The sequence below is a fragment of the Botrytis fragariae genome, assembly GCF_013461495.1.
Source record: "Botrytis fragariae strain BVB16 chromosome Unknown tig00000012, whole genome shotgun sequence".
NCBI classification, from domain to species: Eukaryota; Fungi; Ascomycota; class Leotiomycetes; order Helotiales; family Sclerotiniaceae; genus Botrytis; species Botrytis fragariae.
The window spans coordinates 518701-545965 of NW_023500989.1; the positions used below are offsets into that span (position 1 = coordinate 518701).

Sequence of the window (27265 nt, forward strand, 5' to 3'; positions counted from 1 at the left end):
AGGACTCAAGTTTCCAATTCCGATATCCATCCAAACTTTCCTTCTAAGTATAAATCGTCTCGGTCAAAGCATTGAAACTCAACCCCTCCTTGGCGAAATCAACCCCATCCATAAACGATAGCGGCATCTCAACAAGCATACCCTTAACCCTGCTCAACTCCTCTTTAACCTCCTCCACGCCACCTGGGAATTCTTCTTTCACCACATGCCCATAGAGATATCTTGCAGGCTCCTTATCTTCTTCATCTGTATCTTTATCACTAGGTGATACAAAATACTGTTCATAAAACTCATGGTAATCATCCCAGTTCCTCACATTATCCGCCGGAATGGCATGGAAAACTTTTGAATAAACTTCTGTGTTAGTTCTTGCACGACCATTCCATAAATCTGTGAATTCGGGGGAAAACACATCTTGAACAGCGATATCGTAGTCGGACCCCCAGTCGTAATCGTTGGGGTCTTTGTTGATGGGCATATAATTTGCATCCGGTCTGGTCCAATCTTGTAGTGCGATCATGCCGAGGTGCTTTCGGAAGAGTTGTCTGCGGAGCGAAGTGGCGTATTTTGCGGCTTGGAATTCGCGACCGTTCATGTATGAATCAACGGTTTCGGTGTCTTCGATTACAATCGCGATTTCGGAATCGTGGGTACCGAGTTGAGAGCGATCGTTGAGGTTAGCTGAACCACAAATTACAACGCGATCATCGGCGATAAGAAGTTTGGTATGGATGTAAAGTTCCTCGCTGACGAAGGCATCGAGCTCGGCTTCAGGGGTACCATTCCAAGGAATGGATGTGATGGATGGACCATCTTCCAAATAGCATGCTGCTACTGTGTCGTGTTCTTGGGAACGAGGGGCGGCTCTTTGGTATTGGTCATACTCGTAATTTTCTTGGCCTCTGCGAGCACCAGTTTCTTCACCGTAACCGCCATATCCAGCACCAACTATATCATCGTGCTCTTTTCTAGCACTTTCATAACTGACGCCACTTTCTTGTTCGGTTCGAGCCATCGTGCCGTTGTCGTTAAGTCTATCATAGTTTCTTAAATTGTAGAATCGGATGTAATCCTTTGGATCGGGTACTCCGGCTTTAGCAACTGTTTCCATAATTGAGTTACCGCCACGACAGATTGAATTATATTGATACTCCATAATTGCACGAGTTCCCAAAGCATCATCTCCATGGAGATCGCCTGCAAAAGCTGGGACTGCTGGCATACAAACAATAACTTTGTATTGTTCGCCATTTTGATAAGCACGAATGATTCTGTCTGCGATCGCCGCTCCGATTTTATTTTCAACAGGATGTTGCTCATCGGAACAGGCGGTGATGAAAAACTGGTTTTCGATGTAGATGAAATGTTGGCTTCGTTGAATAACCTCAATGTAGGCATTGGCAATGGAGTGCTATCCAGATTAGTATCTGCGGCATAGTTTTTGGAACGATATAATTACCTCAGTGGCGACACCATTGCTCCACTCAGTACAACTTCTTACAAGTTGGATAGAAACGCCGTTTTGATCATCCCCATACCCTGAATTACCTCCCGATCTGCCCAAAAATGTACCCGCTCTACGGAATGTATCGGAGATCGCACCCTCGGTAGATGCACCGATATTTGTACCATCTTCGTTATAATATCCATCAGGGATATCATTAGGAATCAAGGACAATGCTGTGTATCTTGTATCTTGAGTGTCGTATTTCTCTCGGAAAATGAAATTCCATCTCTGGACAAAATGAGCTCGAAGGTCCTCGACTACGAAGTGTTAGTCATTAAAACCTGAGAGTGCAATAGTGGTAGCATCTCTAATTAACTTACCAACTGGTCCTGTTAACGACATTGATAGATCCTACAACAATTAGATTTCGTTGTCCGACAATTCGTTGGGGATTGACGAAATACATACCGACCATCCCATTCTAGAGTACTTAGTACGATCAAGCTTGTTGTCTTGCCAATTTGCTACATCCTGGAAGTCATACACCCTTGCGTTATTGAAATCTTGACCTGGGAAAACAATATTGTCCAGGTCACTTGGGTGTGCATCAGCAATTGGATGCTGATTCACATCCCATCTACCAAAACACAAGTCCAGACCACCCATGAAAGCAACTTTGCTATCAACTAAGCAAAGCTTTTCGTGATGTGCCCAGTAAAGAATAACATCATTTCGGGCTCCATATAACGCTTCAATACCCTCTTTAGGAAGTTGTGCAAGATCAAAGTCTCTCAAACTGAAATTCTTCAAGTCGGTAATAAGTTCCGATTCGACGTGAATACCACTTGGAACATGATCCGGATGTCGGAATACCGAAATGTTAGGATGAACCTCTAGAGCCTTCTTGGTGTGCTCAGAGCATACTGGACATCGGGGTTAGTCCACGTGATATGTGGCCAGAAATGAGTATAAAACATACATGTCAAGACCTTAGTAACCTCCTTGTAAATGATAATGTTCACTTTGACACCTCTCTCAGCAGCAGCTAAAAGCATGCGGTCGATTCTATATTCCTCGTTTGCCGATGGGGGTCTTCTCAAATAAAGCTCAGGGGTAAGCCACCAATCCAGAATCCAGATACTTTCCTGTGCCTCTTCCAAGGCGACAGATACAGCCCACATGTACGCACACCCGTCGATATGCCATTTAATATCATGGCCAGTTCTTGGAGGAGCGAAACTGCCAAATCTGTTCTCATTTCCATTTATATGAAGTGCATGGCATGCCTCTCCGATATGAGTGTGGCTGTGTTTCTCGCCGTCTGAGATTCCTGCAACCTTCGACACCTCTGACTCGACTTCGTGTACAAAGTCGCCGATGGCTGCCTTGGCTTCATGGAAAAAATGAGACATGTTGAGAGATGTTTTGGAAGAAATGTTGATTTGAAAGATGTTTGAGGAAGAGCTTTGTTTATGTATCTAGATACGAGGGTATTCGTAGCTATAGTGGGGTGGTTTGGGGCGGGTGGAGTGATTTTGGTGGGGTAGCCCTGAGGCGATAACTCATAGGATTGGTGAATGTTCACCGTTAATATCGGCGACAATGCTGTGAGTGAATTTGATCGTGATCAGTCTTTAATAATGTTCATCAAATTGTGGAGTTGTGTGTTATATATTTGTCAAGAAAGCCTGGAGTGTATCCTGTGTTTTGACCGGTACTCTTTCTGTTTCATGTGTAACTTTCGGCTGATGTGAGACGTTACGGTGTAGACCCTGCAGCTGGGATGTGTCCATAACTATACATTCATTGACATGGCATGATATAGGGCTCAAGAAGCTTTTGGGCTTATCCGTATGATTGGTTCGAGTGGAACGTTACCCAGGGAAAGTATATTCTTGGCTGCTGCATGACAGCTCAGCTGAAAAATCGTTGGATGGAATTTCCCAAAGTCCCCTTACAATCTATCAAGAGGCAGTCGATCTGTCACTGATCAAACGACTCTCGCCTGGTAGACATGACAGGTCTAGCAAAGTCCGGATGGATCCAGCCCCCATAGGCATGCGTACGAGCAACGTCAACACTGCGTTTACACGAGGAAGCAACCTGCGCCGCGATTTTCTGGTAATGTACCAATACACCTGGATCGATATATGAAGAGTTCTCGTCTGTAGACCTGACGGTTAGTAGAATGCTGAATATAAGAATGCCGTTACCAGGGTTCGGATTGTCTGGATGTCATATTTTCAATCCCGGGGGTCTATTGGCCTTCATCGAAGAAAAGGTAATATTAATGTTATAATCAAGTAAACTTTAGCAAACACTTCATTCTCAAACCTGCCCTGCATGTAGATCAACAACGGAGAAATACAAAATGCCGAAATCGATGTGGAATGTAATTGGAGAGTTGGATGGAAGGAATGGACAGCCCGGCTTTGGTTCGCTTATAGGCACGTACCTGCCTGTGTCGGAGAATATGCTAGCGTGTTTTTTTTTGGCAACCACACCTCAAATTAACAATTGTCAAACTCAAGAACACTACATAAAAGCGAAGATCTGTTCGATAAAGCCTAATCGGTACAATTGGATGAGACTATCGAATCTTTACTAAATCTGTAGACAATGATCTATATTTTCAAGTTTCTACTGGGTAACACGAAACCAATTTATGGGGGTGGCAATATATGCCATCATACTTTGCTTTTTTAACACTTCAGCGGCAAGAAGAGCAGCAAGATTGGAATGACCAAAGTTATCCCTTCTATGCGCTCCTATGGTACTCAGCACATCATTCCATCATAGCATCTCCCTCAAAGCCTCCATGACTTCTTAATTGCATCGGAAGCTCTCTCAGCCATGGCATACACAGTCACTTGTAAATGCGCACTCTGTATCATTGGAAACGTACCCGCATCAACTACTCTCAAGTTATTGACCCCATATACCTTGTAATTGGAATCCACAACTCCTCCATATTGTCTCTTCATCATAGAGGTAGTGCCACTTGGATGAAATGTCGTTCCAATAGTCGAACGAACCCATGCCTCAAAATCCGCATCTGTTTGTACTCTCGGGCCTGGTACTGTCTCAACCGGCGATAGTGGTGCGAATATTGGTGTGTTTATTATTTTACGAGCATATTTAGCTGCGGCGCTTAATAGAAGAAGATCTGTCTGATGAGTAAGAAATCCTGGCTTTGCTGATGGGGAAGTGAAAGGATCGGCGGATGTGATCGCGACCGAGCCACGGGAAAATGGATGCTGAAGACCAGTAAAAACTGGTCCCCCTCCGAAAATGAATTCCATTATTGGCATTTTGTTGGATGCGAGATCTCGAGTGAGGATCTTGTATTGGGCTTCATATCCTGCTAAGATAGTCGAGTCGACATCGGATGGTAAATATGATGCCGGTGTGATAGATGAGGCGGAGGATACAATCTGTGAGGTTGCATTGGTGAAAGAACGGGTTCCAATAAATGCATATGCACCTCCCCCTTCTGTGGAGTATGGACCTATTTTGCCCGATTAGATTGACCTGGGAACTTTAATACACTTTACGGACCAGTTCTGTTATGCCTATACAATGCTAGCATCTCAGCATTGAAAGTCGCATTACTGGTCAAATTGTTCGCGGAAAGGTAAATGTCCACTATTGATCCAGTTAGTGGATGATTTTATAGATTTTTGCTATAGCAACCTACAAGTGGTACTAGCTCTGAGCAATGGGTGATCTTGGAAATTCGCCCCAACTCCTGGCAAGCTCACCACAGTTTCGATACTGAATTGTTTAAGTAAAGAAGAGCTTCCAATTCCAGAGAGTTGGAGCAGCTGAGGTGAATGAATAGCACCAGCTGCGAGAACTACCTCCTTCGCCGCAAGCACGGTTGATCCTGAAAAATTGGAGCCAGCTGCATACTATTCTCGTGGTCAGAATGTTACCCAAAGAATGCGGTGGTCGAATATTTACCTCTACACCAATGATTGCAACCCCTTCATCATTTATTTTAGTCATCAGTTTCGTCACCTGTTGGCCCGTTAAGAGGTGCAAATTGGTTCGATTACTTGCACTATTCCAATAAGCGGTTCTAGAATTTGAGCGGGTCTTAGTGTCTGGATCTAGTGATTGTGGATTCCACAGGGCACCATTTGCATCCCCATTCAAAGAGTCGAACACCTTACGTATTCCGAGGTATTTCATGGACGCAAAAAAGTACTCTACTAACCTGTCAGCGGAAGTAGTTTGATTAGGACAATTTACTCAACTGGATGATGGCCAATTAAATGTTGGATAACTTGAATGGACCTTTAGACACGGTCAGCAAGTACGTCGATTCTCAGCACAGATTTTATTACATGGCCTTTGTATCCATGTGCTGAAGGATCCGTTTGAATATCCCATTCTTCTGCAATTTCAGGTGCAGGTGGTGTAAAATTAGTTAACTGATGGACAGAAGATTTAGTTCATGGTTTATTCAATGTGTTCCACATAATGTGCTTACTTTCTTGAAATATGGAAAGAGTTCATTCCAACCAACTGCTCCTACTTCTGTCCAACGATCATAGTCTTCTTTTCCAGCAAGATCGAAAGTCATCTTGTTCAAACAAGAGCCACCGCCTACAACTTTACCGAGTGGTATGGCAATTGATCTGTTGTTTGTAGCTGACTGGGGAGCATAAGTTAAATTCCAGTCATACTGTGTTCCTATCGCACCATTCCCAATTCCTGCGTAAAGTGGAATGTATATGAAGTCTTCTCCCTGATCACTATATGCCATCAGATGGTTACGTCAGACTGCAATCATACACTCACAGTTCACCAGCCTCAATAATGAGAACAGTTGTCGCTAATGACGGTAAGCTTTTGATCCAGAGCATCAAAATGAGTGAATCTTAACCTGGATTCTCTGATAATCTATTTCCCACGACAAGTCCACTTGTTCCACCACCCACAACAATAAAGTCATAACTAGACAACAGTGTGGTATCACGACCGACTATCTTCCCGCTAAGAGAAGCTCCATGAGACGCAATTGTGAGCGAAGATAATATTGTGAGGATTGAAAGCGACCGCATGATGAAGCAGTATAAAGGCGAAGACAGTACAAACTTTCACTACTTGTACCAAGTAACGAGCGGGTAGGTAAATGACTTACTTAAATGCTGAAGGGCTGCAAGAGATCTTCATCCGAGAGTTACATTGCCAAGTCAGGCCTACATACATGCCGTCCCTTGCTGTGACCCAGTCTGGACAGCAGTAAGCTCAACATCTAATTCTGATTGGAAGGCCGGACTTTTCAAAGAGATGTTCGAGTTACACACATATCATTCAACAAATAGCTGAACCAGAAGTTCCCAAAATGGATTTTGAAATACATCCCGTTACACTCACGCTTACTATTCCCGTCACATGGCTGCACTCTGATCATTCAAGAACTCATATCAGATAAACTAAGTCTTCACTACCGAAAGGGTTCTGAATAAAGACCAATAAGTGGCATCATATGATTACCATATTGATGAATATGCCTCCGCATTAAGAATCCTGCAGCTTAACCAATATCTTCTTCCCTCCAATCTCATTTTTCGTCGAAAGATCAACACCAAAACTTACGCCTCCAAATCCAGTTGCAACTACTTCTCCTTCATTTGGCTCTAGTAGTCCTTTCCAAAGCAAGCTTTCAAGTCTTGGAATAAGTTTCTCTACAATGCTGTTGGTTGCGTCGCCTAATGGCTCTCCGAAATTGCCCATTTGTCCAAGGTGGACGTGATAAACTGTGATGTCCTTTTGCTCGTCGATTTCGTCCCTATTTATTATTTAGTTGTAATTTTTTCCGGGACGTGAAGAGATTGGAAGTTTTTACATACCAATCATTCGTAGTCGAGAATGTTTTTTGTGTTTTGGCTGTGGATTTGGTATTCAAAGCAGCTAAGCCTACTGCGGAACTAGCAGCCGATGCATCGAATATACCCGCGAACTCTCCCGATGTAATTTTTTCGATATCAGACAATTGTGTTTCGGTAGATTGTTTGTAATCAAATGTTGCATCTGCACCGATAGATGTGACAAGCTGTAGTGGGTTAGATTAGCTACTTCACAAATCTCATTTCAACTTCGTTCTCTTTTGCGAAACTCACCTCAGCATTAGATTGCGAGCATGAAGCAAGGACTTGGTATCCGCACAATTTTGCAAGCTAGATGTCTGTCAACGCCAATATATTCAGGGGAAATCATAGACACACTGACCTTAATTCCATATTGGCCAACGTTCGACGTACCTCCCAAAACAATAAACCATTCTGGTTGATTCTCGCGAGTGGTAGGATACATGATATTGTTTCCCTCATCTAGACATATTGCTGCCGTCTATGGTTATCGCAGTCAGTATTGCTCATTCACAAACACCATAACATGACAACTAGCAAGAAGGAAAGGTTTGCTCACCAAAAGTCCCACTCCAATCGTCGCAGCTTCTTCAACCGAAACTCTTTCTGGTCTCTTGAATGCCAGTTTCTCATCCATTAAATGCTATTGTAAAAGTTAAGAGTTAGCTTCTATCTTATCTCATTCCGCCATTCTCCATTCCTCATTCCCACTCAATCTCATTTCTCAGACTATACACCTCACCCACCATTCAAATTGTCCGGTCCGAATGGATAAAGAACCTCAAACATACAAACTCCTGAAAAGTACCATAACCCTCCTCTCCAACTCTTGTCGCACATCCAAAAATGCCATCTCCAACTCTGAATTTCTCAACGCCAGGGCCTAATTCAACAACCACTCCTGAGGCGTCACAGCCGAGTACTATTGGGTAGGAAGGGATGAGGGAACCGGTTTGACGCATTATGTTGTCCCTTTATTTTTGGCTTAGTGGTGTGCTCGTGAGGGAAGCTGGTAAGATGGGTCGTTTACGAAAAAGGGGGAGTGAGAGAGTATGAGAGAGTGTGAGAGATAATGTGTGTATGTGGAATCTGAGAAATAGAGGACTCACAAAGGATTAATTCCTGTAACCAGCGATTTGACCAAAACCTGATGTTTTCCCGGAACAGGCCTCTCGAGATCATTAGAGACTTCCCAGGGGGAATTACGGGCCTTGATTACTACGCCTCTCATTTTTTTTTTGCACTGGTTCAATTGATATGTTTTCACAATGGAGATTGTTTAATACTTTGGAGTTGCGATAAATAAAAGTAAGAGAGATTTCAATTGCGTAGAGAGCTTCAGCAACATTATTGAATTTTATGGTTCGATGTTGCTTACCCCTCCTTTGTTACATTCCCGCTAAATTTACCCCTCATTTGAGCTCGCACAGACGAGGCTTGGGGGTTTATTGGCGGGAAGCTTTGTGGCCAATTGAATGGGAGAGTTTCAGGCTGTAGAGAATTGAATGTGTTACATTGAGAGAATATTTATGTTGCTGGATTGGTTGGGTTTTGAGGGGTATGGACGCGTTTATACTTTGGGAAATTGAGATAGCCAATTGGATGGTTTAGGTTTGCTTAACCTTACGTATATCCTGAGGGGTTCGTGCACTTGCTTGTTGGAAGTCATTCGACGATTCGAAATTCGAAATGTAACCGACAGCTCTTCTTTTCTCATGTCGTTCTCTATTTTGGACCTTTCCATACCTAGATAATAGGTACCCACGCGACATGTGAATAGGAGGTCAGTGTCTCATCGCTCAGAAGAAAATAAGTGGTAAATATACATTCACTAAAATGTTTAACGAGAAATGGCCTATCATCTTGTACGTCGCTTAGTTACGGACTAAAAATGAGACTTTTTTGCTATTCATATTACGGTTAAGGATATTTCGTGAATGCTAGCTAGTAGAAAGTAAATTTGACGTACATACGATAGATAGTTTGTAGAAAACCCCGACGTTCATATATGTGTAGAAATAGAGAGCGTGGCTAATGACATAAATGATTCGAAAAGATGATTGCAGGGTGGTATGCAGACTCGAGCTGTATGGGCGGGCTTAAGAGATGCTGTCAAATATTCCGTGTGTGCAATATAATGCTGTGTAACTGAACCCACGAGACGGAACATGAGGATGGAAGTGAAGGTGATAGTGATAGAAACCAGATATTTGAGGGAGAGCCATGGGTGAATGAATGGATAGTTGAGAGAATAGAGAGTGCAGGATCTGGTGGCTATATGGTTTGCGAGAAGATAAGCAAGACGACTTGATTCCAAACAACTTCAAGTACCAAGCCCCTTGCTTCAAGCCATTAATATAGCAATACGCTACTCGTTATCTCTGTAAACGAGTCGAGGGAAAGAAGACCGTACTTTTTGAAGTGGATCTCTTAACTCTTCTTTATGAATTACTCAAACACTAATTGGGATATAAAATGAAACTTGTTTGGACAAAATCTAGTGATGAATACTTGGACTGAAGCCAGCTTTTTCCAGGCTTGGCTATGAAACTGTCAAGGGACATGCCATCCTGTAATGAAATCAAGAGAATTAGAGAATTGACCAACATAGAGTGTTCATTGCTTGGCTTGGTTATGGATCTTTCGAACCATTCATCTAATAAATGAAAATTGTTACCAAACTACATCGAAAATAATTCAACTATCAAAAATGCAAAGATCGGATCATTTAAACATTTGATGAACTTATATGGTAGAATACTCATCTGGTTTCTCAAAATTACAACAACCAGCAACCTAGTGAACATAGTTTCGAATATGAACCTGATGATAACAATTTCTTCATCTATTTTCATTTAATTTCAAGAAAAAAACTCCAGTAAGTGAGATGGAACTAGAACGTATATTCAACGAAATAATTTGAGCACTAGCTAAATGCGCGACGTCTAGCTCCCAAGAAATGAAACGAAGCATTTGTGCCAAGCCGAATAGTGAAATCTAGGATGACAATTTACCTAGGTGCTTGATGATTCCCCTCACTTGACAGAGTTCTTTAGATACACGCTGACAGGGAAGTCAATGGTGTCACCAATATGGAAACTACTCACCATGCCGAGTCCGAAATGAAGCTCTTTTGATTGCATGAGGGGACCGCATTAATCTCAGGAGAAAATGCCCATCAACAAAGGGGCATGATTAAATTTCTATGTACCATTAATATTTTTCTAATAAGTTTAAAAATCCTCCAACTTCATTATGTATTCTAACTAACATTTCCCGTCATTTTCATGTCTAGTTTCGTTCGTTCGCTCGTCTCGCTTGTTCATGAACAGATATCTATAAATTTTGTTCGGCTCTCCCCCTACTTCCAATTCTCGGCTCCCTCATCTCATGATAACCGAGCATCTTTCTCCCCAATTGGTGCTCTAAAGTCGTCATCCTTCTTCTTTCCATCACCATCTCCATACATCCAAAATTGCAACCCCAAGAATAAATCGCAGCACATTTGGAACATTCCGCAAAGTTTGAAAGCCCAGGGTATAGCACTTGTGGCAGTAAAAAACCAGAACATCTTCATCACATCACCGGCAATCCAGCTGGCCATGACTGAAAAACGGAAACCTCTGCAGGATCGAGATTTGTAGTTTGCAATGATTTGAGGAATTGGGAGGGTTGCTTCTACACCGAGTCCAATGTAGCCGATCGCGTCAGAGTAGACGGAATAGAACCATGGAGCTGGAGAGAGAATGAGTTCGCATGCGATGAGAGCTATGAATAGGTAAAGGAGGAATTGCCAGTAACTGTGAATTCTTCGTTAGCATCATGTAACTCTTTGGCAAGCAACACAGTGAATCAATGCGTACGGTTTTGGGGAACGCCATTGCCAGAAGTTGTATGGTCTTGACGCTCCATCCCCTTCTCTGTGCCCAGCAAATGGTATAGCCGCATCTCCCCCTTTCGACGATGGTGATGGCCGATGATCGAGCGCAACCTTCAATAACATGGTTTGCATCGCAATCATAATGAATGACTGTATCAGTAAGGAGGTGTCGAAATGGGCTCCAGGATAATAAAAAACTCTACGATGAGGATTAGCATCAGTCTTCCAACGCTCATTACAGGACAGCGTACCTCAGAAATGATGCTACAAGCATGATCAAAGGGATATCCAAAGAGAATCCCGCACTGGACTTATTCCTATGTATCGAGTATGTCTGATCCGCATACGACGTTATGGGAGATATTATGATGAACATAGGGGCTATATAGCCAGTGATGAATGAAACGAGACCCATTTTGGCTGTGGTAGTTTTGGCAATTCGAAGCCAGCAATGGCAGACGTGATAAGTTTTATAATACAAAGTCCATAGACACGAAAAAATGTTTGACAATGACAATTGGAAAGAATTGGACGTTGTGTCAAATCAACAGATTCAACAATAATTAATTTGGAGATAGTTAATGAATCCCATAATTGATGACATAATAACCTTATTTTACTGATCGGCTCTTGACTTTATCCGAAATCCGATATTCATCGATGCAGTTTCTAGATCGACTTCTCCGATAAGATAACGGATAAAGTCAATCATCCCTCCAATGGTTGCGATGGTGACGATGTCAACAAGATGTTTTACTACCACCACTTCTTGAAATGACGATGATACTTTGAAAGACTTGCTACACCTAATTCCATACCATACTAATAAACAATGTATAGTGTATTTAACACACCTCAAAAGCGCAATGGCGCAACATCATCCAAAGTAACACCATCCAAAGCAACCCCATCCAGAGCGACACCATCCAGAGCGACACCATCCAAAGCACCATCATTCAAAGCAACACCAACAAAGGTTGCTCTGAATGGACTCTTTTCTGATGGCAACTGGCAGTGTAAGCTATTTCGAAATGACATATCTATTTTTCATTTAGCTAATATAGCGACAGGCAATTGCAACCCCAGACTACCGGCCGTAAGATTCCAAGTCAAGAAAGAAGGAGTAAATAAAGGTCGATGGTTCTACACATGTCAAGAACCAAAAGATTCTGGCTGCGGATTTTTCTTATGGGACGATAAAGCCAAAGGAAGAGAGATGGGCGCAGTTCTGAACAATACAAGTACAGAGCCTCATACGCCTGAATCGCGCTCTCCAGTGACTCCATCAAAAGATAAAAGGACGTTGGAAGGGCATGCGATTGCTAGTAACAAATGGCTTGAAGATATTGGGAAGAAAGAAGATGATGAATTTGGGGCATGGCCTTTAACTCGAGAGGATGAGGAGAAAGTGGTTAAGACTGTGGAGAGAACGGACCCTGGAAGCTTTCCAGAGACTCCGAGAAAGGGAACGACGAATGGTAAGACAGCAACACCAGGCAGCAAAAGAAAGCGGGGCGAAGGAGAAAGTAATGGTGTCAATATGTATCCTACGCCCACGACAAAAGGTACACGGGACGAAGATATTTTTGGCACTCCTTCTACAAGCCGCAAAAGAATAAATGGTGGAATGTGGGATGGGAATGAACGATCCGTTTTATTTAGTCCAGCGGAGACACCTTCTCCCATGAGATTCAAAGATGCTACGATGGGTCCACCTCCCAAGTTCATGGCTTCTCCTTCAAAGAGCAGTGCAGGGGATTCGCTGCAAAATTACGACATGACGGAAGACATTATGAATCTCCTCAAGGATCAACATATCGACGATGAAGTATCCGCTCAGCTACGTCAAATGCTAGCCAGACATGCACTAAAAATATCGGGTATCGTGAAAGGTCGGGATATCACACGCGTAGCTCTTAAAACCAAAGATACAAAAATTGCAGAGCTCCAACAAAAGATTACCCAGCTCGAATATAAACACGATATGGATGAAGCAGTTATCAAGCGTCTCAGGGCTCAGAATGCTAGCTAAGATTCTTTCAACTTGAGCACGAGGGGAGAGGTGTACTCCAGGGATTATCGAGCAGATCAATCCCCTATGTCCTCGAAGCGACGATCATTTGCTTCAGGAGTCGGCAATCAGCTCCCTACAACAGCCTCTCTAGCACGTCTGATAACCCACACGACATCATTATATATGACTCTAGATCTCAAGATCTTCGCGACTGAACTTTCCCAATGACTGCCAAAGACGAAACCCTTGAATGAAAATTACAGACCCTCGTAGAATCCTCTCGCCGATCTACTGCTCTAATACACACGCATCGCACCATCTTATATAAACATCCTTCAGAGCTCTCAGCTTCAAAATCAGCAAATAACCCTGCTAATTACTACCACGGGCGAAACTTAATATCGAGCCTCGAACAGAATGAGCATGGCGGTTACTGGAACCCCAGATATCGTTGGCAAGAAGACGCAATGCCGTAGTATAGCGATCCTTGTCCTAGCACACCACAGTACGGGCCCACGAATGATTCAAATACTAAGCATGGGACTAAATTCTCACTCCAGTTTAGGGTGTCACAAAAGAAGAGATGGTAATACGATGCATTCAAACAAGGGCGAAGGGCGTAGAATGACGTTTCTCTTATCCAGGAATAGTTGCAATTGGCTCCAAAGTACTTCAGACTTCACATCTAATTCCAATGCATCAAAAACATGCAAAACAAGAATCCAGTTTTTTCAATATTCGCGTGATAACCATCTATCTATTTCAATATCCACCCCTAAACTCCATCGACACTAATAATGCAAGCATGCATGCAATGATATCTTAACCCAATTCTAGCCATTTTTTCTCCATATATCCCATTCATATCATCTCATGTTGCAACAATCCAATCAGCCCACCCATCTTCTGGCACTCTTAAACATTCTGACCCAAGGACCGAATTCTCCCCACTCCTCTGCACTCTCCCTTGGTATGTAACTACCGACATCTGCCATGATAGTTCTCTCCGGATGAGGCATCATAGCCAAAACTCTTCCATCCAAACTTCTCACTGCGGCAATACCCTCGGGACTGCCGTTTGGATTGTATGGATATCTCATTGTTGGTTTGTCAAAGTTATCTGTGTATCTGATTGGGATGAGATTATCAGAGTTCAAGGCTCCCAAGTCTGTATCATTTTTGAACGAAGCTCGACCTTCACCGTGTGAAACGACGATAGGCAAGGAACTACCATTCATACCGTGGAGGAATACAGACGGTTTCTTGGCATTGTCTTGGATCTTCACCATGCTGACTCTGCCTTCGAATTGCTGAGATTGGTTATCGGTGAAGACAGGCCAATGAGAAGTACCAGGAATAAGTTCAGATATGCGACTGAGCATCTGGCAACCATTGCAGACACCCAATGCAAATGTATCAGGGCGTTTGAAGAAATTCTCAAACTCTGGTCGAGCTTTTTGTTCATGCATAAGAATGGAATTTGCCCATCCACGACCAGCACCCATGACGTCACCGTAAGAGAAACCACCACAGGCAGCAATACCAACAAAATTAGCGAGAGAATAATGTCCAGAAATGATGTCAGTCATGTGTACGTCGATAGGGTCAAATCCTGCAGCCTTGAAAGCAAATGCCATCTCGGCATGACCGTTGACTCCTTGTTCACGGAGAATAGCTACGCGAGGTGCCTTGGAGAAGGTGGATGTGATTGATGCCGTCAATGGAAGAATGTTCTCCTTAGGCTCATAGGTGAGGGTATAGTGAAGACCAGGATCACGATCATCCTTGATATTCTCAAATTCGACGTCAGCACAATCAACATTGTCTCTGAGACGTTGCATCTGGTAGGATGTCTTGGTCCATTGTTGTTGAAGCTCAGATCTTGACATGTGTAAGATTGGCTTCTGTCCGTAGCGAATGGCGAGTTGTTGTTTCGATGCAGCTGGTACTCGTCCAATCTTTCTGATGAGCCCTGGTGGAGGGCCGCAGGTAGCAAAACATCTCATAAAGTTGACCTCGTCTGATTTTCGAACTTGGAAAACAGCACCAAGTTCTTCGTTGAACAAAGCTTCGATGACGTGAGATGGGGATGCGCTCTTAGATACTCCATCAAGCATGATCTCAGCGCCACATCTTCCAGCAAACATCATCTCGGCGATGGTAGTCAATAAACCACCATCTGAGATATCGTGATAGGCTAACACAACTCCTGACTCGTGTAATTGTTGTAAAGCATCAAAGTAGTCAATGATGAGATCAGTATCTCTGACATCTGGTGCTTCATCTCCAACTTGGCCGAAAGATTGCGCAAGTGCTGATCCACCCATAGCCTTGTGACCTTGAGCAAGATCAACATACATCAATGTAGTTTCTCCGACATCTTCAAGTCTTCTGAGTGCAGGGGTCCATGTGTTACGAACATTTGCGACTGGCGCAAAGGCTGAAATAACCACAGTCATAGGAGCTGTGACTGTTTTAGAATCTCCACTCTTCTGATCCTTCCACGAGGCTTTCATCGATGTTGAGTCTTTGCCGACAGGGATGCTAACTCCCAACTTAGGGCAAAGATCCATTCCAATGGCTTGAACTGCCTCGTACAAAGCTGCACCTTCACCAGGTTGGTTGACTGCGGCCATCCAGTTGGCAGATAAACGGATACGAGGCAAGTTGCCGAGAAGATGTGCTGCACCAATGTTCATTAAACTTTCGGCAACAGCCATTCTAGCCGAAGCTGCACCCGAGATCAAAGCCAACGTAGGCTTTTCACCCATAGCCATAGCCTCACCAGTCTTCAATTTTCCACCAATGTTAAGAGCACTAGCTGTGACAGCTACGTCTGCGACAGGAGTTTGCCATGGTCCGACCATTTGGTCGCGAACGGTCAAACCTCCAACGGAACGATCACCGATAGTAATGAGGAAAGATTTGGAGCCAACAGATGGCAGGGAAAAGACACGCTCGATAGCCATTCTTAAGAGATCATGATCGGGAATTTGGGGGTATGCTTCTTTGAGGGACTTCTCTGCGTTGAATGGGAGAAGCTGTGGTTTCCTAGACTGCACGATTCTGTCCAATTTCCTGTCCTTGGGGAATAAAGTAGACATGGGAAGATCGATGGGTGTAGGGTGCTCTGTAGAATCTCGATCAGTTACTACAAGTTTGGCAACTCCATCTTGATCCTTGGGAACGACGGTTCCGACATTGGAGAAGCCACATCGTTCACGTTCTGTAAGTGATTAGTATTAAATTTACCACGTCTTGAAACGAAACTTACTGGCAATGCTGGTAAATCTACCAAGGTCTTCCTTGTTGACAATCAAGACGTAACGTTCTTGAGCTTCGCAGCACCAGATTTGTAAAGGACTCATACTGCCATCCGCACTCTCGACGTTTCTAAGCTCGAATTTACCACCGTATCCAGCATCCTTAACAAGCTCCGGCAAAGCGTTGGATAATCCACCTGCTCCTACATCATGGATGAATGCAATAGGATTCTCATCCTTCAAGGCTCTGCAATGATCAATAACCATCTGAGCTCTTCTTTCCATTTCTGGATTTCCTCGCTGAACACTGTCGAAGTCAAGCTCGACTGAGCTTTCTCCAGCAGATGTGTTACTTGAAGCTGCACCTCCACCAAGACCAATCAACATTGCTGGGCCACCAAGAACAATTACATGAGCTTCTGGTTTGACGTCGTTGCCATTCTTGATGGCATGTTCTGGTCTAACAGTACCGAGTCCACCAGCGATCATGATAGGCTTATGGTATCCACGAAACTCGTCCGTTGAGGCATCTGCATCTGTAAGGAGAGTACGGAAGGTTCCAGCAAGACATGGTCTACCAAACTCGTTGTTGAATCTGGCACTACCAATTGGCGCCTCCAACATAATGTCCAAACTACTGGCATAATGTGCTGGCTTGCCAACATCCATTTCCCATGGTTGCTTATGTCCTGGAATCAAAAGGTCTGAAACCCAGAATCCACAAAGACCAGCTTTGGGGCTGGATCCTCTACCCACGGCACCTTCATCTCTAATTTCTCCTCCTGAACCGGTCGCTGCTCCTGGGAAAGGTGAGATCGCTGTGGGGTGGTTATGAGTCTCCACCTTCGCTAGGATATGCACAACCTCAGGGGTCTGTTTCCAACTACCAGTAGAGTATTCGGGGGCCCAGTGACTGGCCATCTCTCCTTGTAAAACGGCAGCATTGTCGCTATAAGCTGATACGGTGAAATCTGGATTTTTCTTGTGGGTGTTTCGAATCATTCCAAATAAACTCATATCCATACCCATGCCATCGATTGTCCAGTTCGCATTGAATTGCTTATGTCTACAATGCTCAGAGTTGACCTGCGCAAACATAAACAATTCGACGTCGGTAGGCGATCTGCCATGCTGGGTGTATTTTTCGACAAGGTATTCCATTTCTGGGGTATCTAGAGCAAGACCACGCTTCACGTTGTATGCTTTCAAAACTTCGATTGGTGTTGAACCCTCTACCCAAAGATCAACAACTTCCAAAGGAATTGGCTGCCCTTCTTCGAAAATTTTGTGCACATCTGGTTCCTCAGCACTGATGTTCTCAGTCATGCGATCGTAAAGGATATCTTTGAATGGTAAATCCTCCCTCTTGAGAATTAGGATGTCAGTAATTGGTTCGAGCATCCAGATAGAATTGAATCTCCAAATAATTCTCCACACAAGGAAACATGTACTGAGATGAAATCACTGATGCTCACCTCTGCCTCAGATGGTTCCGCAAATTTTATCAAAATAGCCCGACCTCTTTCAATTCTTTGAACTTGGGATTCGAGACCGCAGACATGTGCGATGTTTGTAGCCTTGGAACTCCATGGAGAAAGATTTCTTGGAGTAACATCTAGTAGATTGGAGGGTTAGTGTTTGCTTACACTGCACTGCAGTATGTAAAAAGTGACGAGAGGCCATGGCGTGCGCGCATTGAATCCCTCAATAACCACTCTTCAATGCCCAATTATGTCGGACAATGAATAAGTGACGACTTACAATAAATCTTGCTTCCCAATTTAGCCTCCAAATCCACTCCTGAGACTGGAAGTAATTGCTTGATCTTGGCTTCAGTTTCTGGATCCGAGTGTCTCAAATGCGTGTAGTGAATCCAAACACCCGTCAGTTCCACCTTCACTTGATGAACATCATTGATTCTAGCCGCGAGCTTTGTAGCCTCAGCTGGAGTGAAGCAAGAATCTCCAGGCAATTTAAGGTATTCCATCCTGTCTCTGCCTGTTGTGCGATAAAGCACAACTCGAGAATTGTTCGAATTTTCGATATCTAATTTTGAGGGAATGGCGGGGTTAGAGATGAGAGAGGAGACAAAAAAATTATTTAAATTTCCCCGCGCCGGTGAAATGAGTGCGACTCATACACGGGTAAAGGTCGGATGATCTACAATGCCCCAACCTCTTTTGGAGAATGTGGAATCATTTTAATGTCATAATGCGCTAGCATACGAGTACTCAACCTCTTATTTTATCTAGCTCTTCAACATAGACAGCAAGATATTGCTAGCGTTAGAAGATATATAGTTAGCTTGAGGGTACGATGATGATAGTTGATAGGTGGGTTACAATTAAGTTAAGTCAAAATAGATTTCTTAGACTACTTGTTAGATTACTTGTAGGTATTGTATTATTTGTATATAACATACCCATGAAGTCCACATTATATATAGCATTGTGAAACATTATCTTATCAGCACGTGAGACTACAATACCCCACCACCAACCGCCCGAGCTATATCCTCCAAAAACGAAAAGTCTTTCTTTTACCATCATCATCATCTAAGATCAATCCAAAAAAGTTCAAAAAGAAAGTCTCTCAGGCGTGAGTCGAACACGCGACATCCAGATTACAATGAACAATTACAGTCTGACGTCATAAACCAACTAGACGACCGAGAGTGATAATCGAGTGAACTCGATCAGGTCGGGGTACCACTGAACCATGAATGATTTAGTGATTGTTGCAGTGAAGTGCATCATTTGGTAATATATACTTGCCATCGCTCATAATGCTATAGCGACAACCCCTTCCAATACACCTAAGAAATTTTCTCTATACATTTTGACGCTCTTTGTATTTTTCTTTTGGTTTCCCTGCAGAACGTTTATATATTTACTCTAATGTTGCACGGAACTTTTTCTTTGGTTTTATCAAAATTGAGAGTATGTCAAATACCCAAAATATACGTTTTGAAAAGGCGACAGTCAAGTGACATGCAGAAATTAAATCATTCACAGTGTTTGATAAGTATCAATACATCTCACAATCGCGCAATAGTATACCCATATCTTATTTTCTCTTTGTATCAATAATCCATAACAGTCAAGTTGCTACCATCTCGTTACATCCATCAACATACAAGTGTATGTATAGCACAATTACCATATGCATGTCAATCACCTCATCACCCAACCCTTCCAAACCTCTTCACCAACTCTCCTCTCCCCAAACCCAACAACCCTAACCTCCTCAACCCTCTCCCCTCCTCAAAATAATCCCTCCCCACCGTCATCCCCGCCAACTCCACCACCGCTCTAACCTTCTCCGCCCTAACCCCTAGCCCCTCCGCCAACACCAACCACGGCACCAGCAAATCCGGCACATCCTCCGCAATGAACCTATTCTCCATCTCATTCGGCGCTTCGAGTCCATTATGCGGTTCCGATTTCCTCGCTAACTCAACTAAATCTGTAAAATGCTGATCATAGCATTTATTCGAAACATCCAGGACAGAATCGAGTTTAAATCCTAACTCGCTCCCGATCTGAAGACGCACGTCATCGATTGCTTGGATAACATTTGATACTGAGCGTGTAAGTCCTTCTCTATAAAGGAAGAAAGATCCTGGACTTTCGATGCTGGAGAATTTCAGTGCTCATCCATACTATTCAAATTTACATTCGATGAGAATAGCAAACTCACCGACCAGCATTCATCAACATCATAACCGGATGAAACACCCCATTAATATTCCCCAAACAAACCTCCACCACATTCTCACACCAACACAACTGCATTGGAAAAATCCCCCTAATTTCCTCCCTCAACCCCCCATCTATCCTCCCCAATGCCGCAATAGAGAATCGACTCTTCCTCCCTGACACAGATAATTCCCCCCCACTCATCCTACACGAATAAGGCGATAAATTCGTCTCCAACACACACTTCACTTTCATATCCCCTAGCATCTCCCGAAAAACAAGCGAGAACAAATTTCCTGGTATAGCAATAATAGTATGAGTCTCCAAATCAAAAATTCGCAATTCATTAACGATGGTTTTCTGTCCTGTGGATGGAACAGTAAGAATTAGAAATTTTGAAAAGGAAACCGCGTCGTGGATATTGTAGGTGAGTTTTGGATTTGCGGATTCAATGGAAGTGGGAGAATAGAGCTCGAGATGCCCGTGGCGGAGGATAGAAGAAGAGTGGGAGGTATGCGAGGGGTGGGAATAGATTAGGACATTTGTGCCGTGGCGGGAGAGATCGGCTGCGAGTGCGAGGCCGGCGGGTCCAGCGCCGAGAATAGAAACTCTTTGTTGCATGGTATGATGTGATGCTGAGCGTGTCTGTGTAGTTCACTGGAGTGTATAGCTAAGTATACTATCTATTCCAGATAATCGACTCAAAGAACATAATATCTGGCACCAAGAAACCGCATACACAAACCCCATTTATATCAAAATTTCTTCCTATCCATCATCCATCTCCTCTCTATCCCCCTTACCAAAACCCCCTCTTCCACATGAGCACATTTGATCTAATTACCAACATGCGAGGCGTGCTCACCTGCAGCTCGGCTCGTCCGGTTAATAGTATCTACATATATTGCTGAAGACTTGGCTATTACTCTTCTGTCAAAAATTACCTGCGATATGTGTAATTATCTGCACGTCGAAGATTATATGCTCCAAATCCCTCTATTCCCTGTACATCCATGTATGATGCTTGGTATATGGGATATATTGCATGGTGCAGGAAAAGATCTGCTTGAGAGGGAGGTCTGCGGAAGTTTCAAGTTTAGAATGCACTTTTCTACCAAGTTGAAGGCTAAGAGTTTCGTGATTTTTTGGATGATAAATTCTACTTGATGGAGTGGTTTCTGAGTTACATCGGATCCTTGAGTATATTTCATAGAACTCTGATACCGAAATGAATGGTAGAAGACCTATACTCATGTACACGTTACCTGGTAATTATCACATGATACTCAAATTTCTAGAATACGAATGAAACAGAACTGAAAGTCTCCAAACACACGCTCAGGAAATGACGAAAGTTCCCCACAATCCATCATCGACCCCTCAGCTCCCGACTCCCCCTTTCACAGCAATCGTAACCAACAACTCCATCTCCATTCTGATTCCCCCCTCCCCCTCATACCCCTCCCACTCCCTCACCATCTCCTTCCTCGCACTCTCCCTCAGCCCCTCCGGAATCCCCCCATAAGTCTTCCCGGACGAACTAACATCCAACCACCTCACCATCTCCTGCCCATCCCTCGCCACCTTCACAATCCCATTCGTCCCTATTTCCCAGTTCTCAAACCCCGCCTTCCCCAACATCCTCTCCATCTCCCTCTTCTTCAAAAACCTCGGTCCCTCCTCCTCCTCCACAAACCTCACATACGGTTCTCTCCCCAAAACCTCCCTCTTAATCCTCTCATGCAACGCTTCAAAATCCCCCGATCCCCCCGAAACCCCAAGTTTTCCCCCTTTTTTCAACACTCTGAAACATTCCCTCAACGCCCCCTCCTGATCCCCAACCCAATGAAGCGTACTATTCATAAACACCACATCGAAACTCTCATCCCCAAATCGTGCGAGATCCTCCGCGATACCTTCATAAAATTCAAGATGTGGATGATCTCCATAAGTCGAGAGAGCGAGCGCGATGCGAGAAGAACTGGGATCGATACCGATTACTTTTCCATCGGGGAGGAGCGACGAAATGTACGCGGTGAGATTTCCGGGGCCGCAGCCGATGTCTAGGATTTGGATGTTGGGAGTATTGGTGAGGGCGAGTTTTTCGAGGAGATACTGTCCGGCTTTGTATTGGGTGTCGTTGACGAGGGTGTAGCCTTTTGCTAGCTCCGAGGTGTCGGTCATGGTAGATATGTTGGGATGTTTTGTATCTTTACGTGGATTCTCCGGGATATTTATGTATTGCTCGCCAAATTATATATTTGATCGAAGTCTTATACCTCCATTTCGCATATGATACCCAACTGATATGCCGATACTTGAAATCCTGAATCAATAGCAAGAGCTAAAATTGAACATGAGCTATTACGAGCTTTTTTGAGCATGTTATAGCAAGATTACCTAATGTGGTAAAAGGCCAAGAAGGGGCTTCAAGGGTCTGCAGCACGACTTCGCTTCTGACATGATGCGGGAAAGAAACGGGAAGAGCTTTGGAAAGTGCGAGGACTTGATGATGAAAATTAGTTTGCATGATATTAGATAACACTTGGAAATCATTAAATTCAGTAAAAAAATCTGATAGCAAGCTGTCTACTTCAACACAACATAATCCAAATCACCATCCCGTCTACAAACCCTTCTAAACTCAATATCACTACATCATTCCTCTCCAATCTTTACGCTTAAACCAATCCCAAGAAGTAAAAAACCAACCCTCCATCGTCTAATTCCACATCCCACATCCCACATCCCTCAAAACAAAACAAAACAACACCCCCTACCAAACAAACTTCTCCTCCAACAACCCAACCCCAAACCCCCTCTCCAACCCCCCTCTCCAACCCCCTTCTCCAAACCTCCTCTAGCATCCCTCCTCGCTTCATCCACCATACCATACCACCAAATCTACACTCCCACTTCCACTCCCAAACACAAGAGCCTCAAAAATAATATATCCAACACATACTCACAATACTCAGGTACTCATTATCTATAGAAGACCAACTCCCCAACTCCCCAACACCAACTCCAACACCTTTTCATCTCATCTCATCTCATCAACTTACCCAATACCCAATACCCAATACCCAATACACAATACACAATACACAATACACAATACACAACACACCTCAAATTCCTACACAACCAATATACACACACACACACACATATAAACCTTCCCAGCACTACCTACTTCACCATCTCATCACATCTCCACTCAATATTGCCAACTACCAACCAAGATACCCACTAACATACCAATATATCTTTTCTCTCCCCACTCCTCAGTCCCCAACATGCCAATCCCAATCCCAACCCCATAATCCCCATTAAGATCCAACATCCTCAATAACCACATCACTCAAGCAAGTATAATACCAAGCAAGTACAACACTAAGCAAGTACAACACCAAGCAAATATACCACCCAACGAACATTTAATAAGTATAACAGCGAAGTATAACAACTATAAACCAATTATCATCAATTCAAAATTCAAAATTCAAGTTTCAAGTTTCAAAATTCAAAGTTAAAGTTCAAAGTTCAAGTTCAAAGTTTGACCTGAGATATAAAAACAAAAAGAAACGAAACAAAACAGAAGGAGCATCTGCTCTCGTCTAGTGCTCTATAATAAGCGAGTAATTGAATGTCTTAAACGATTTATCTATATACCTGAATATATCGATAGACGAGGCAATACTTAATGGCATAGAAACACATACCTAGTAGTGTTTACAGCCCAAGAACTATTCAATCAAGATCAATTCAAAGTCCCTGCACAGAGCGCACTGCACGACTTTTGAAATCACTTCTGTCATCGAGATTCATATTTGTATTGCATATTGACTATTCATAATATCATTTAGCAAACTAAGATATCTCATCTCATTCCATCTCATCTCTCTCATTTCCCAACCTCACCGAATAATCAGACGCTCATTTTCGGATATTCGCAGAACACAAACCACCCCATATGGATCAAAATGACGCAAGGCTCAGAATGTCATATACGGACTGAATAACTTAATACTCAGCCTCACCCTCTTCAGCATCAAAGCTGTCAGCAGCAACCTCTTCGTAATCCTTCTCCAATGCTGCCAAATCTTCTCTTGCTTCACTGAACTCTCCTTCTTCCATACCCTCACCAACGTACCAATGCACGAAAGCACGCTTGCTGTACATAAGATCGAACTTGTGATCCAATCTTGACCAGGCCTCGGCAATAGCGGTGGTGTTGGACAACATACTGACGGAACGATCGACTGAAGCGAGGGCACCATCGTTGGGTGCGGAAGATGGGACGGACATAGGCTTTTGGTAGTTGATGCCGAGCTTGAAACCAGTTGGACACCATTCGACGAGGTTGAAGGATGTCTTGGCCTTGAGGGAAGCGACAGCGGCGTTGCAGTCACGGGGAACGACATCACCACGGTAGAGGAGGGCAACAGCCATGTATTTTCCGTTGCGGGGATCGCAGACAACCATTTGGTTGTTTGGCTCGAAACATCTACATAAAATTAGTATAATATGACAATGCTAAAGTGGGGAAGCTTACTGGAGGGTCAATTCTTGAGTCTTGAAGCTCTCGTGGGAACTTCTAGCAGCAGAGATGACTGGAGCGTAACTGATCAATGGGTAATGAATTCTTGGGTAAGGAACCAAGTTAGTTTGGAACTCATTGAGATCGACGTTCAAAGCACCATCGAAACGAAGTGACGAGGTAATGGAGCTGACAACTTGAGCAATCAATCTGTTGAGGTGCTCGAAAGAAGGACGAGGAATGTCCAAGTTGCGACGGCAGATATCGTAAACAGCCTCGTTATCGACCAAGAAGGTACAGTCGGAGTTTTCGATAGTGCTGTGGGTGCTGAGAACAGCGTTATATGGCTCAACAACAGCGGTAGAAACTCTTGGAGCTGGGTAAACTGCGAATTCGAGCTTGGATTTCTTGCCATAATCGGTGGAGAGACGCTCAAGCAAGAGAGATCCGAAACCAGAACCGGTTCCACCACCGAAAGAGTGGAAGATCAAGAAACCTTGGAGGGAAGAGCAGTTATCCTGGGGGTAGAAAATCAGTAACGCCCATCAGAAGACACATAAAATATTTCCTTACCAGAACGCGACGAATCTTGTCCAAAGTACCATCCAAGATCTCCTTTCCAATTGTGTAGTGACCACGAGCGTAGTTGTTGGCAGCATCCTCCTTTCCACTGATCAAAAGTTCGGGGTGGAAGAGGGATCTGTAATCACCAGTTCGGATTTCGTCGATTGGAGATGGGTCGAGATCGACAAAGATGGATCGAGGTACGTATTTACCATTGCCGGTTTCAGTGAAGACTGTGTCGAGTTCACCAGATTCGTGGACGGCCTTTGCCTCGGGATCAGGACGGCCATCTTGTAAGAGACCATGCTCAAGAAGATATCTGAAAAAGAAGGAAATTAGTATACAATCGAGTATACTCGAGGCATCTAATCAACTTACAACTCCCAAGCACTGTTACCAAGCTGAGTACCAGCTTGACCGATATGAAGGTGAAGAATCTATAATACATGACTTGTCAATTACCAATCATAATACTGCGACGCGAATTCATTGAATCAATAAACAGAGAAGAGATAGACTGCTCAAGGGAAGTAGTGAAGTAATTGGTGGGGGAGGTAGTGTAGTGCGTCGTTCAAACAAGAATTGATTTGTTTATTTACCTCTCCGCGAGTCATCTTGAATTATCCTTTTCTCGAAGTAAATGGGAATGGCAATGGCAGAGAATGAGGGAAGAGATTAAGTTGAAGTCGTCGACGTCGTTGAGCTATGGCAAAAGATGTTCCCTTTGCGCGATCTCAGCAATGCTGGTATTATTTGGGTGAAAGAGTGGATTTGCTGGCAAGTGTTCAAATTCGAATTTCGCAAAGTCCTCTTGGTTGATTTTGAATGTGGGGCGTCTGTACAGGGAGATAACGCGGCGGTGTAAGTAGAGTTTCAGGGGTTAAAACGATTGTGAACCTTAGAATTTTGGCATTTTGATACACGCTAGACCCAATGGGGCTGTTTACAAGTGGTTGATATCACGTGCTGTGTGTGTGAAGGTAATGTTATCAATATCAATTGTTATGCGTTCTTGTTAGCACAATACAATACAATACAATACAATACAATACAATACAATACAATACAATACAATGCAAATGGAGATACATATACAATCACGAAGAATACCTCCCTAGGTAGATAGCTTCACTTCAGAGGGAAGGGAATCATTGAAGGCTCTACTCTCTATGTATCTCTCTGTATACACACACATCTAAGTATATATATACTAAAGACTTCCTATCCTCTCTATATAGCCATACATATACCAACAGTCCCCTTCAACTACCTACTACTTACCCACCACCACCTACATATACTCTTCCTTTTCCCCTTCCTCGCTGCCTTCCTCCCTACACCCATTACTCAAAGCCGTTGGTATCTACTGGGTCGTGTACTGTGCCGCAAATTGAAAATTCCAGTCCAATCCAATCCTAATCAGTAAGTCTTAATATTAAGATCGTGCGGATGTACAGTAACCTCATATGGCTTTGATCATCCCACTCATCGAATTCATTCTTATGATTTGGGGCAAATCAATATTAACACCCCATTGATCTTCACTCCCAAAGCTCCGATTTATACATCAATCAAAAGTCTTCCTAATTCATCTCAATTGAAAAGAATGATTGATGCGATTCCAAAAAGAAAAACATCAATAAGTAGTCATCATCTATACTGTTGCAAATTTATCTCATTAATTTTGAAGAATACAAGCATACGAAAGAGCCCCTGTCCGTGATTTAGTATACATCAAAGAAGGTAACCAGCAAAAAAGGACTCTCAATTGAAGAATGCAAAGCAACTGTTTCCTGCACAAGATGTGTTTTAACGCCAAAAGGAAAGTTTGAAAAAGCAAACGCACACTGCTACATTCCATTACCAAATTTTCTCCGTTGTCCCCAATCAGATTCTTCATGGAATTCATTTACCATGAGCACTAGATATCAATTTTCTCTCAATCACTTTAAACCACCCCAATTCCATTCCTCGAAT

At 43.3% G+C, this 27265-nt stretch overlaps 9 protein-coding genes across 9 annotated transcripts; 1 reads left to right on the forward strand and 8 right to left on the reverse strand.

Moving 5' to 3' along the window:
- Positions 1-43: 43 nt before the first annotated feature.
- Bfra_002372 (putative phospholipase d active site-containing protein) lies at positions 44-2859 on the reverse strand (the record flags this gene model as incomplete). The annotated part of the gene is made up of 5 exons (XM_037332794.1): positions 44-1411; positions 1460-1764; positions 1828-1858; positions 1916-2370; positions 2427-2859. The coding sequence occupies 5 exons, from the start codon at positions 2857-2859 to the stop codon at positions 44-46; spliced, it is 2592 nt and encodes an 863-aa protein (XP_037194922.1).
- Positions 2860-4254: 1395 nt separating this feature from the next.
- On the reverse strand, positions 4255-6516 carry Bfra_002373 (putative gmc oxidoreductase protein; the record flags this gene model as incomplete). The annotated part of the gene is made up of 9 exons (XM_037332795.1): positions 4255-4955; positions 5006-5092; positions 5145-5358; positions 5411-5658; positions 5707-5746; positions 5797-5883; positions 5943-6207; positions 6254-6287; positions 6339-6516. 9 exons carry the CDS (start codon positions 6514-6516, stop codon positions 4255-4257), a joined length of 1854 nt encoding a protein of 617 aa, XP_037194923.1.
- Positions 6517-6976: 460 nt separating this feature from the next.
- Positions 6977-8557, reverse strand: Bfra_002374 (putative zinc-binding oxidoreductase protein; the record flags this gene model as incomplete). Its single annotated transcript, XM_037332796.1, has 7 exons — positions 6977-7247; positions 7309-7511; positions 7579-7635; positions 7688-7807; positions 7886-7969; positions 8118-8298; positions 8436-8557. 7 exons carry the CDS (start codon positions 8555-8557, stop codon positions 6977-6979), a joined length of 1038 nt encoding a protein of 345 aa, XP_037194924.1.
- Positions 8558-10714: 2157 nt separating this feature from the next.
- On the reverse strand, positions 10715-11621 carry Bfra_002375 (putative pq loop repeat protein; the record flags this gene model as incomplete). Its single annotated transcript, XM_037332797.1, has 3 exons — positions 10715-11126; positions 11190-11405; positions 11458-11621. The coding sequence occupies 3 exons, from the start codon at positions 11619-11621 to the stop codon at positions 10715-10717; spliced, it is 792 nt and encodes a 263-aa protein (XP_037194925.1).
- A 417-nt stretch (positions 11622-12038) lies between these two features.
- On the forward strand, positions 12039-13238 carry Bfra_002376 (uncharacterized protein; the record flags this gene model as incomplete). Its single annotated transcript, XM_037332798.1, has 2 exons — positions 12039-12222; positions 12277-13238. 2 exons carry the CDS (start codon positions 12039-12041, stop codon positions 13236-13238), a joined length of 1146 nt encoding a protein of 381 aa, XP_037194926.1.
- Positions 13239-14110: 872 nt separating this feature from the next.
- On the reverse strand, positions 14111-18470 carry Bfra_002377 (putative phosphoribosylformylglycinamidine synthase protein; the record flags this gene model as incomplete). Its single annotated transcript, XM_037332799.1, has 4 exons — positions 14111-16446; positions 16495-17848; positions 17959-18098; positions 18245-18470. The coding sequence occupies 4 exons, from the start codon at positions 18468-18470 to the stop codon at positions 14111-14113; spliced, it is 4056 nt and encodes a 1351-aa protein (XP_037194927.1).
- Positions 18471-19664: 1194 nt separating this feature from the next.
- On the reverse strand, positions 19665-20802 carry Bfra_002378 (uncharacterized protein; the record flags this gene model as incomplete). Its single annotated transcript, XM_037332800.1, has 2 exons — positions 19665-20118; positions 20183-20802. The coding sequence occupies 2 exons, from the start codon at positions 20800-20802 to the stop codon at positions 19665-19667; spliced, it is 1074 nt and encodes a 357-aa protein (XP_037194928.1).
- A 759-nt stretch (positions 20803-21561) lies between these two features.
- On the reverse strand, positions 21562-22365 carry Bfra_002379 (putative trans-aconitate 2-methyltransferase protein; the record flags this gene model as incomplete). Its single annotated transcript, XM_037332801.1, has 1 exon — positions 21562-22365. The coding sequence occupies one exon, from the start codon at positions 22363-22365 to the stop codon at positions 21562-21564; it is 804 nt and encodes a 267-aa protein (XP_037194929.1).
- Positions 22366-24207: 1842 nt separating this feature from the next.
- Positions 24208-25902, reverse strand: Bfra_002380 (putative tubulin alpha chain protein; the record flags this gene model as incomplete). Its single annotated transcript, XM_037332802.1, has 5 exons — positions 24208-24691; positions 24740-25242; positions 25298-25607; positions 25667-25725; positions 25888-25902. 5 exons carry the CDS (start codon positions 25900-25902, stop codon positions 24208-24210), a joined length of 1371 nt encoding a protein of 456 aa, XP_037194930.1.
- Between the last annotated feature and the right edge of the window lie 1363 nt (positions 25903-27265).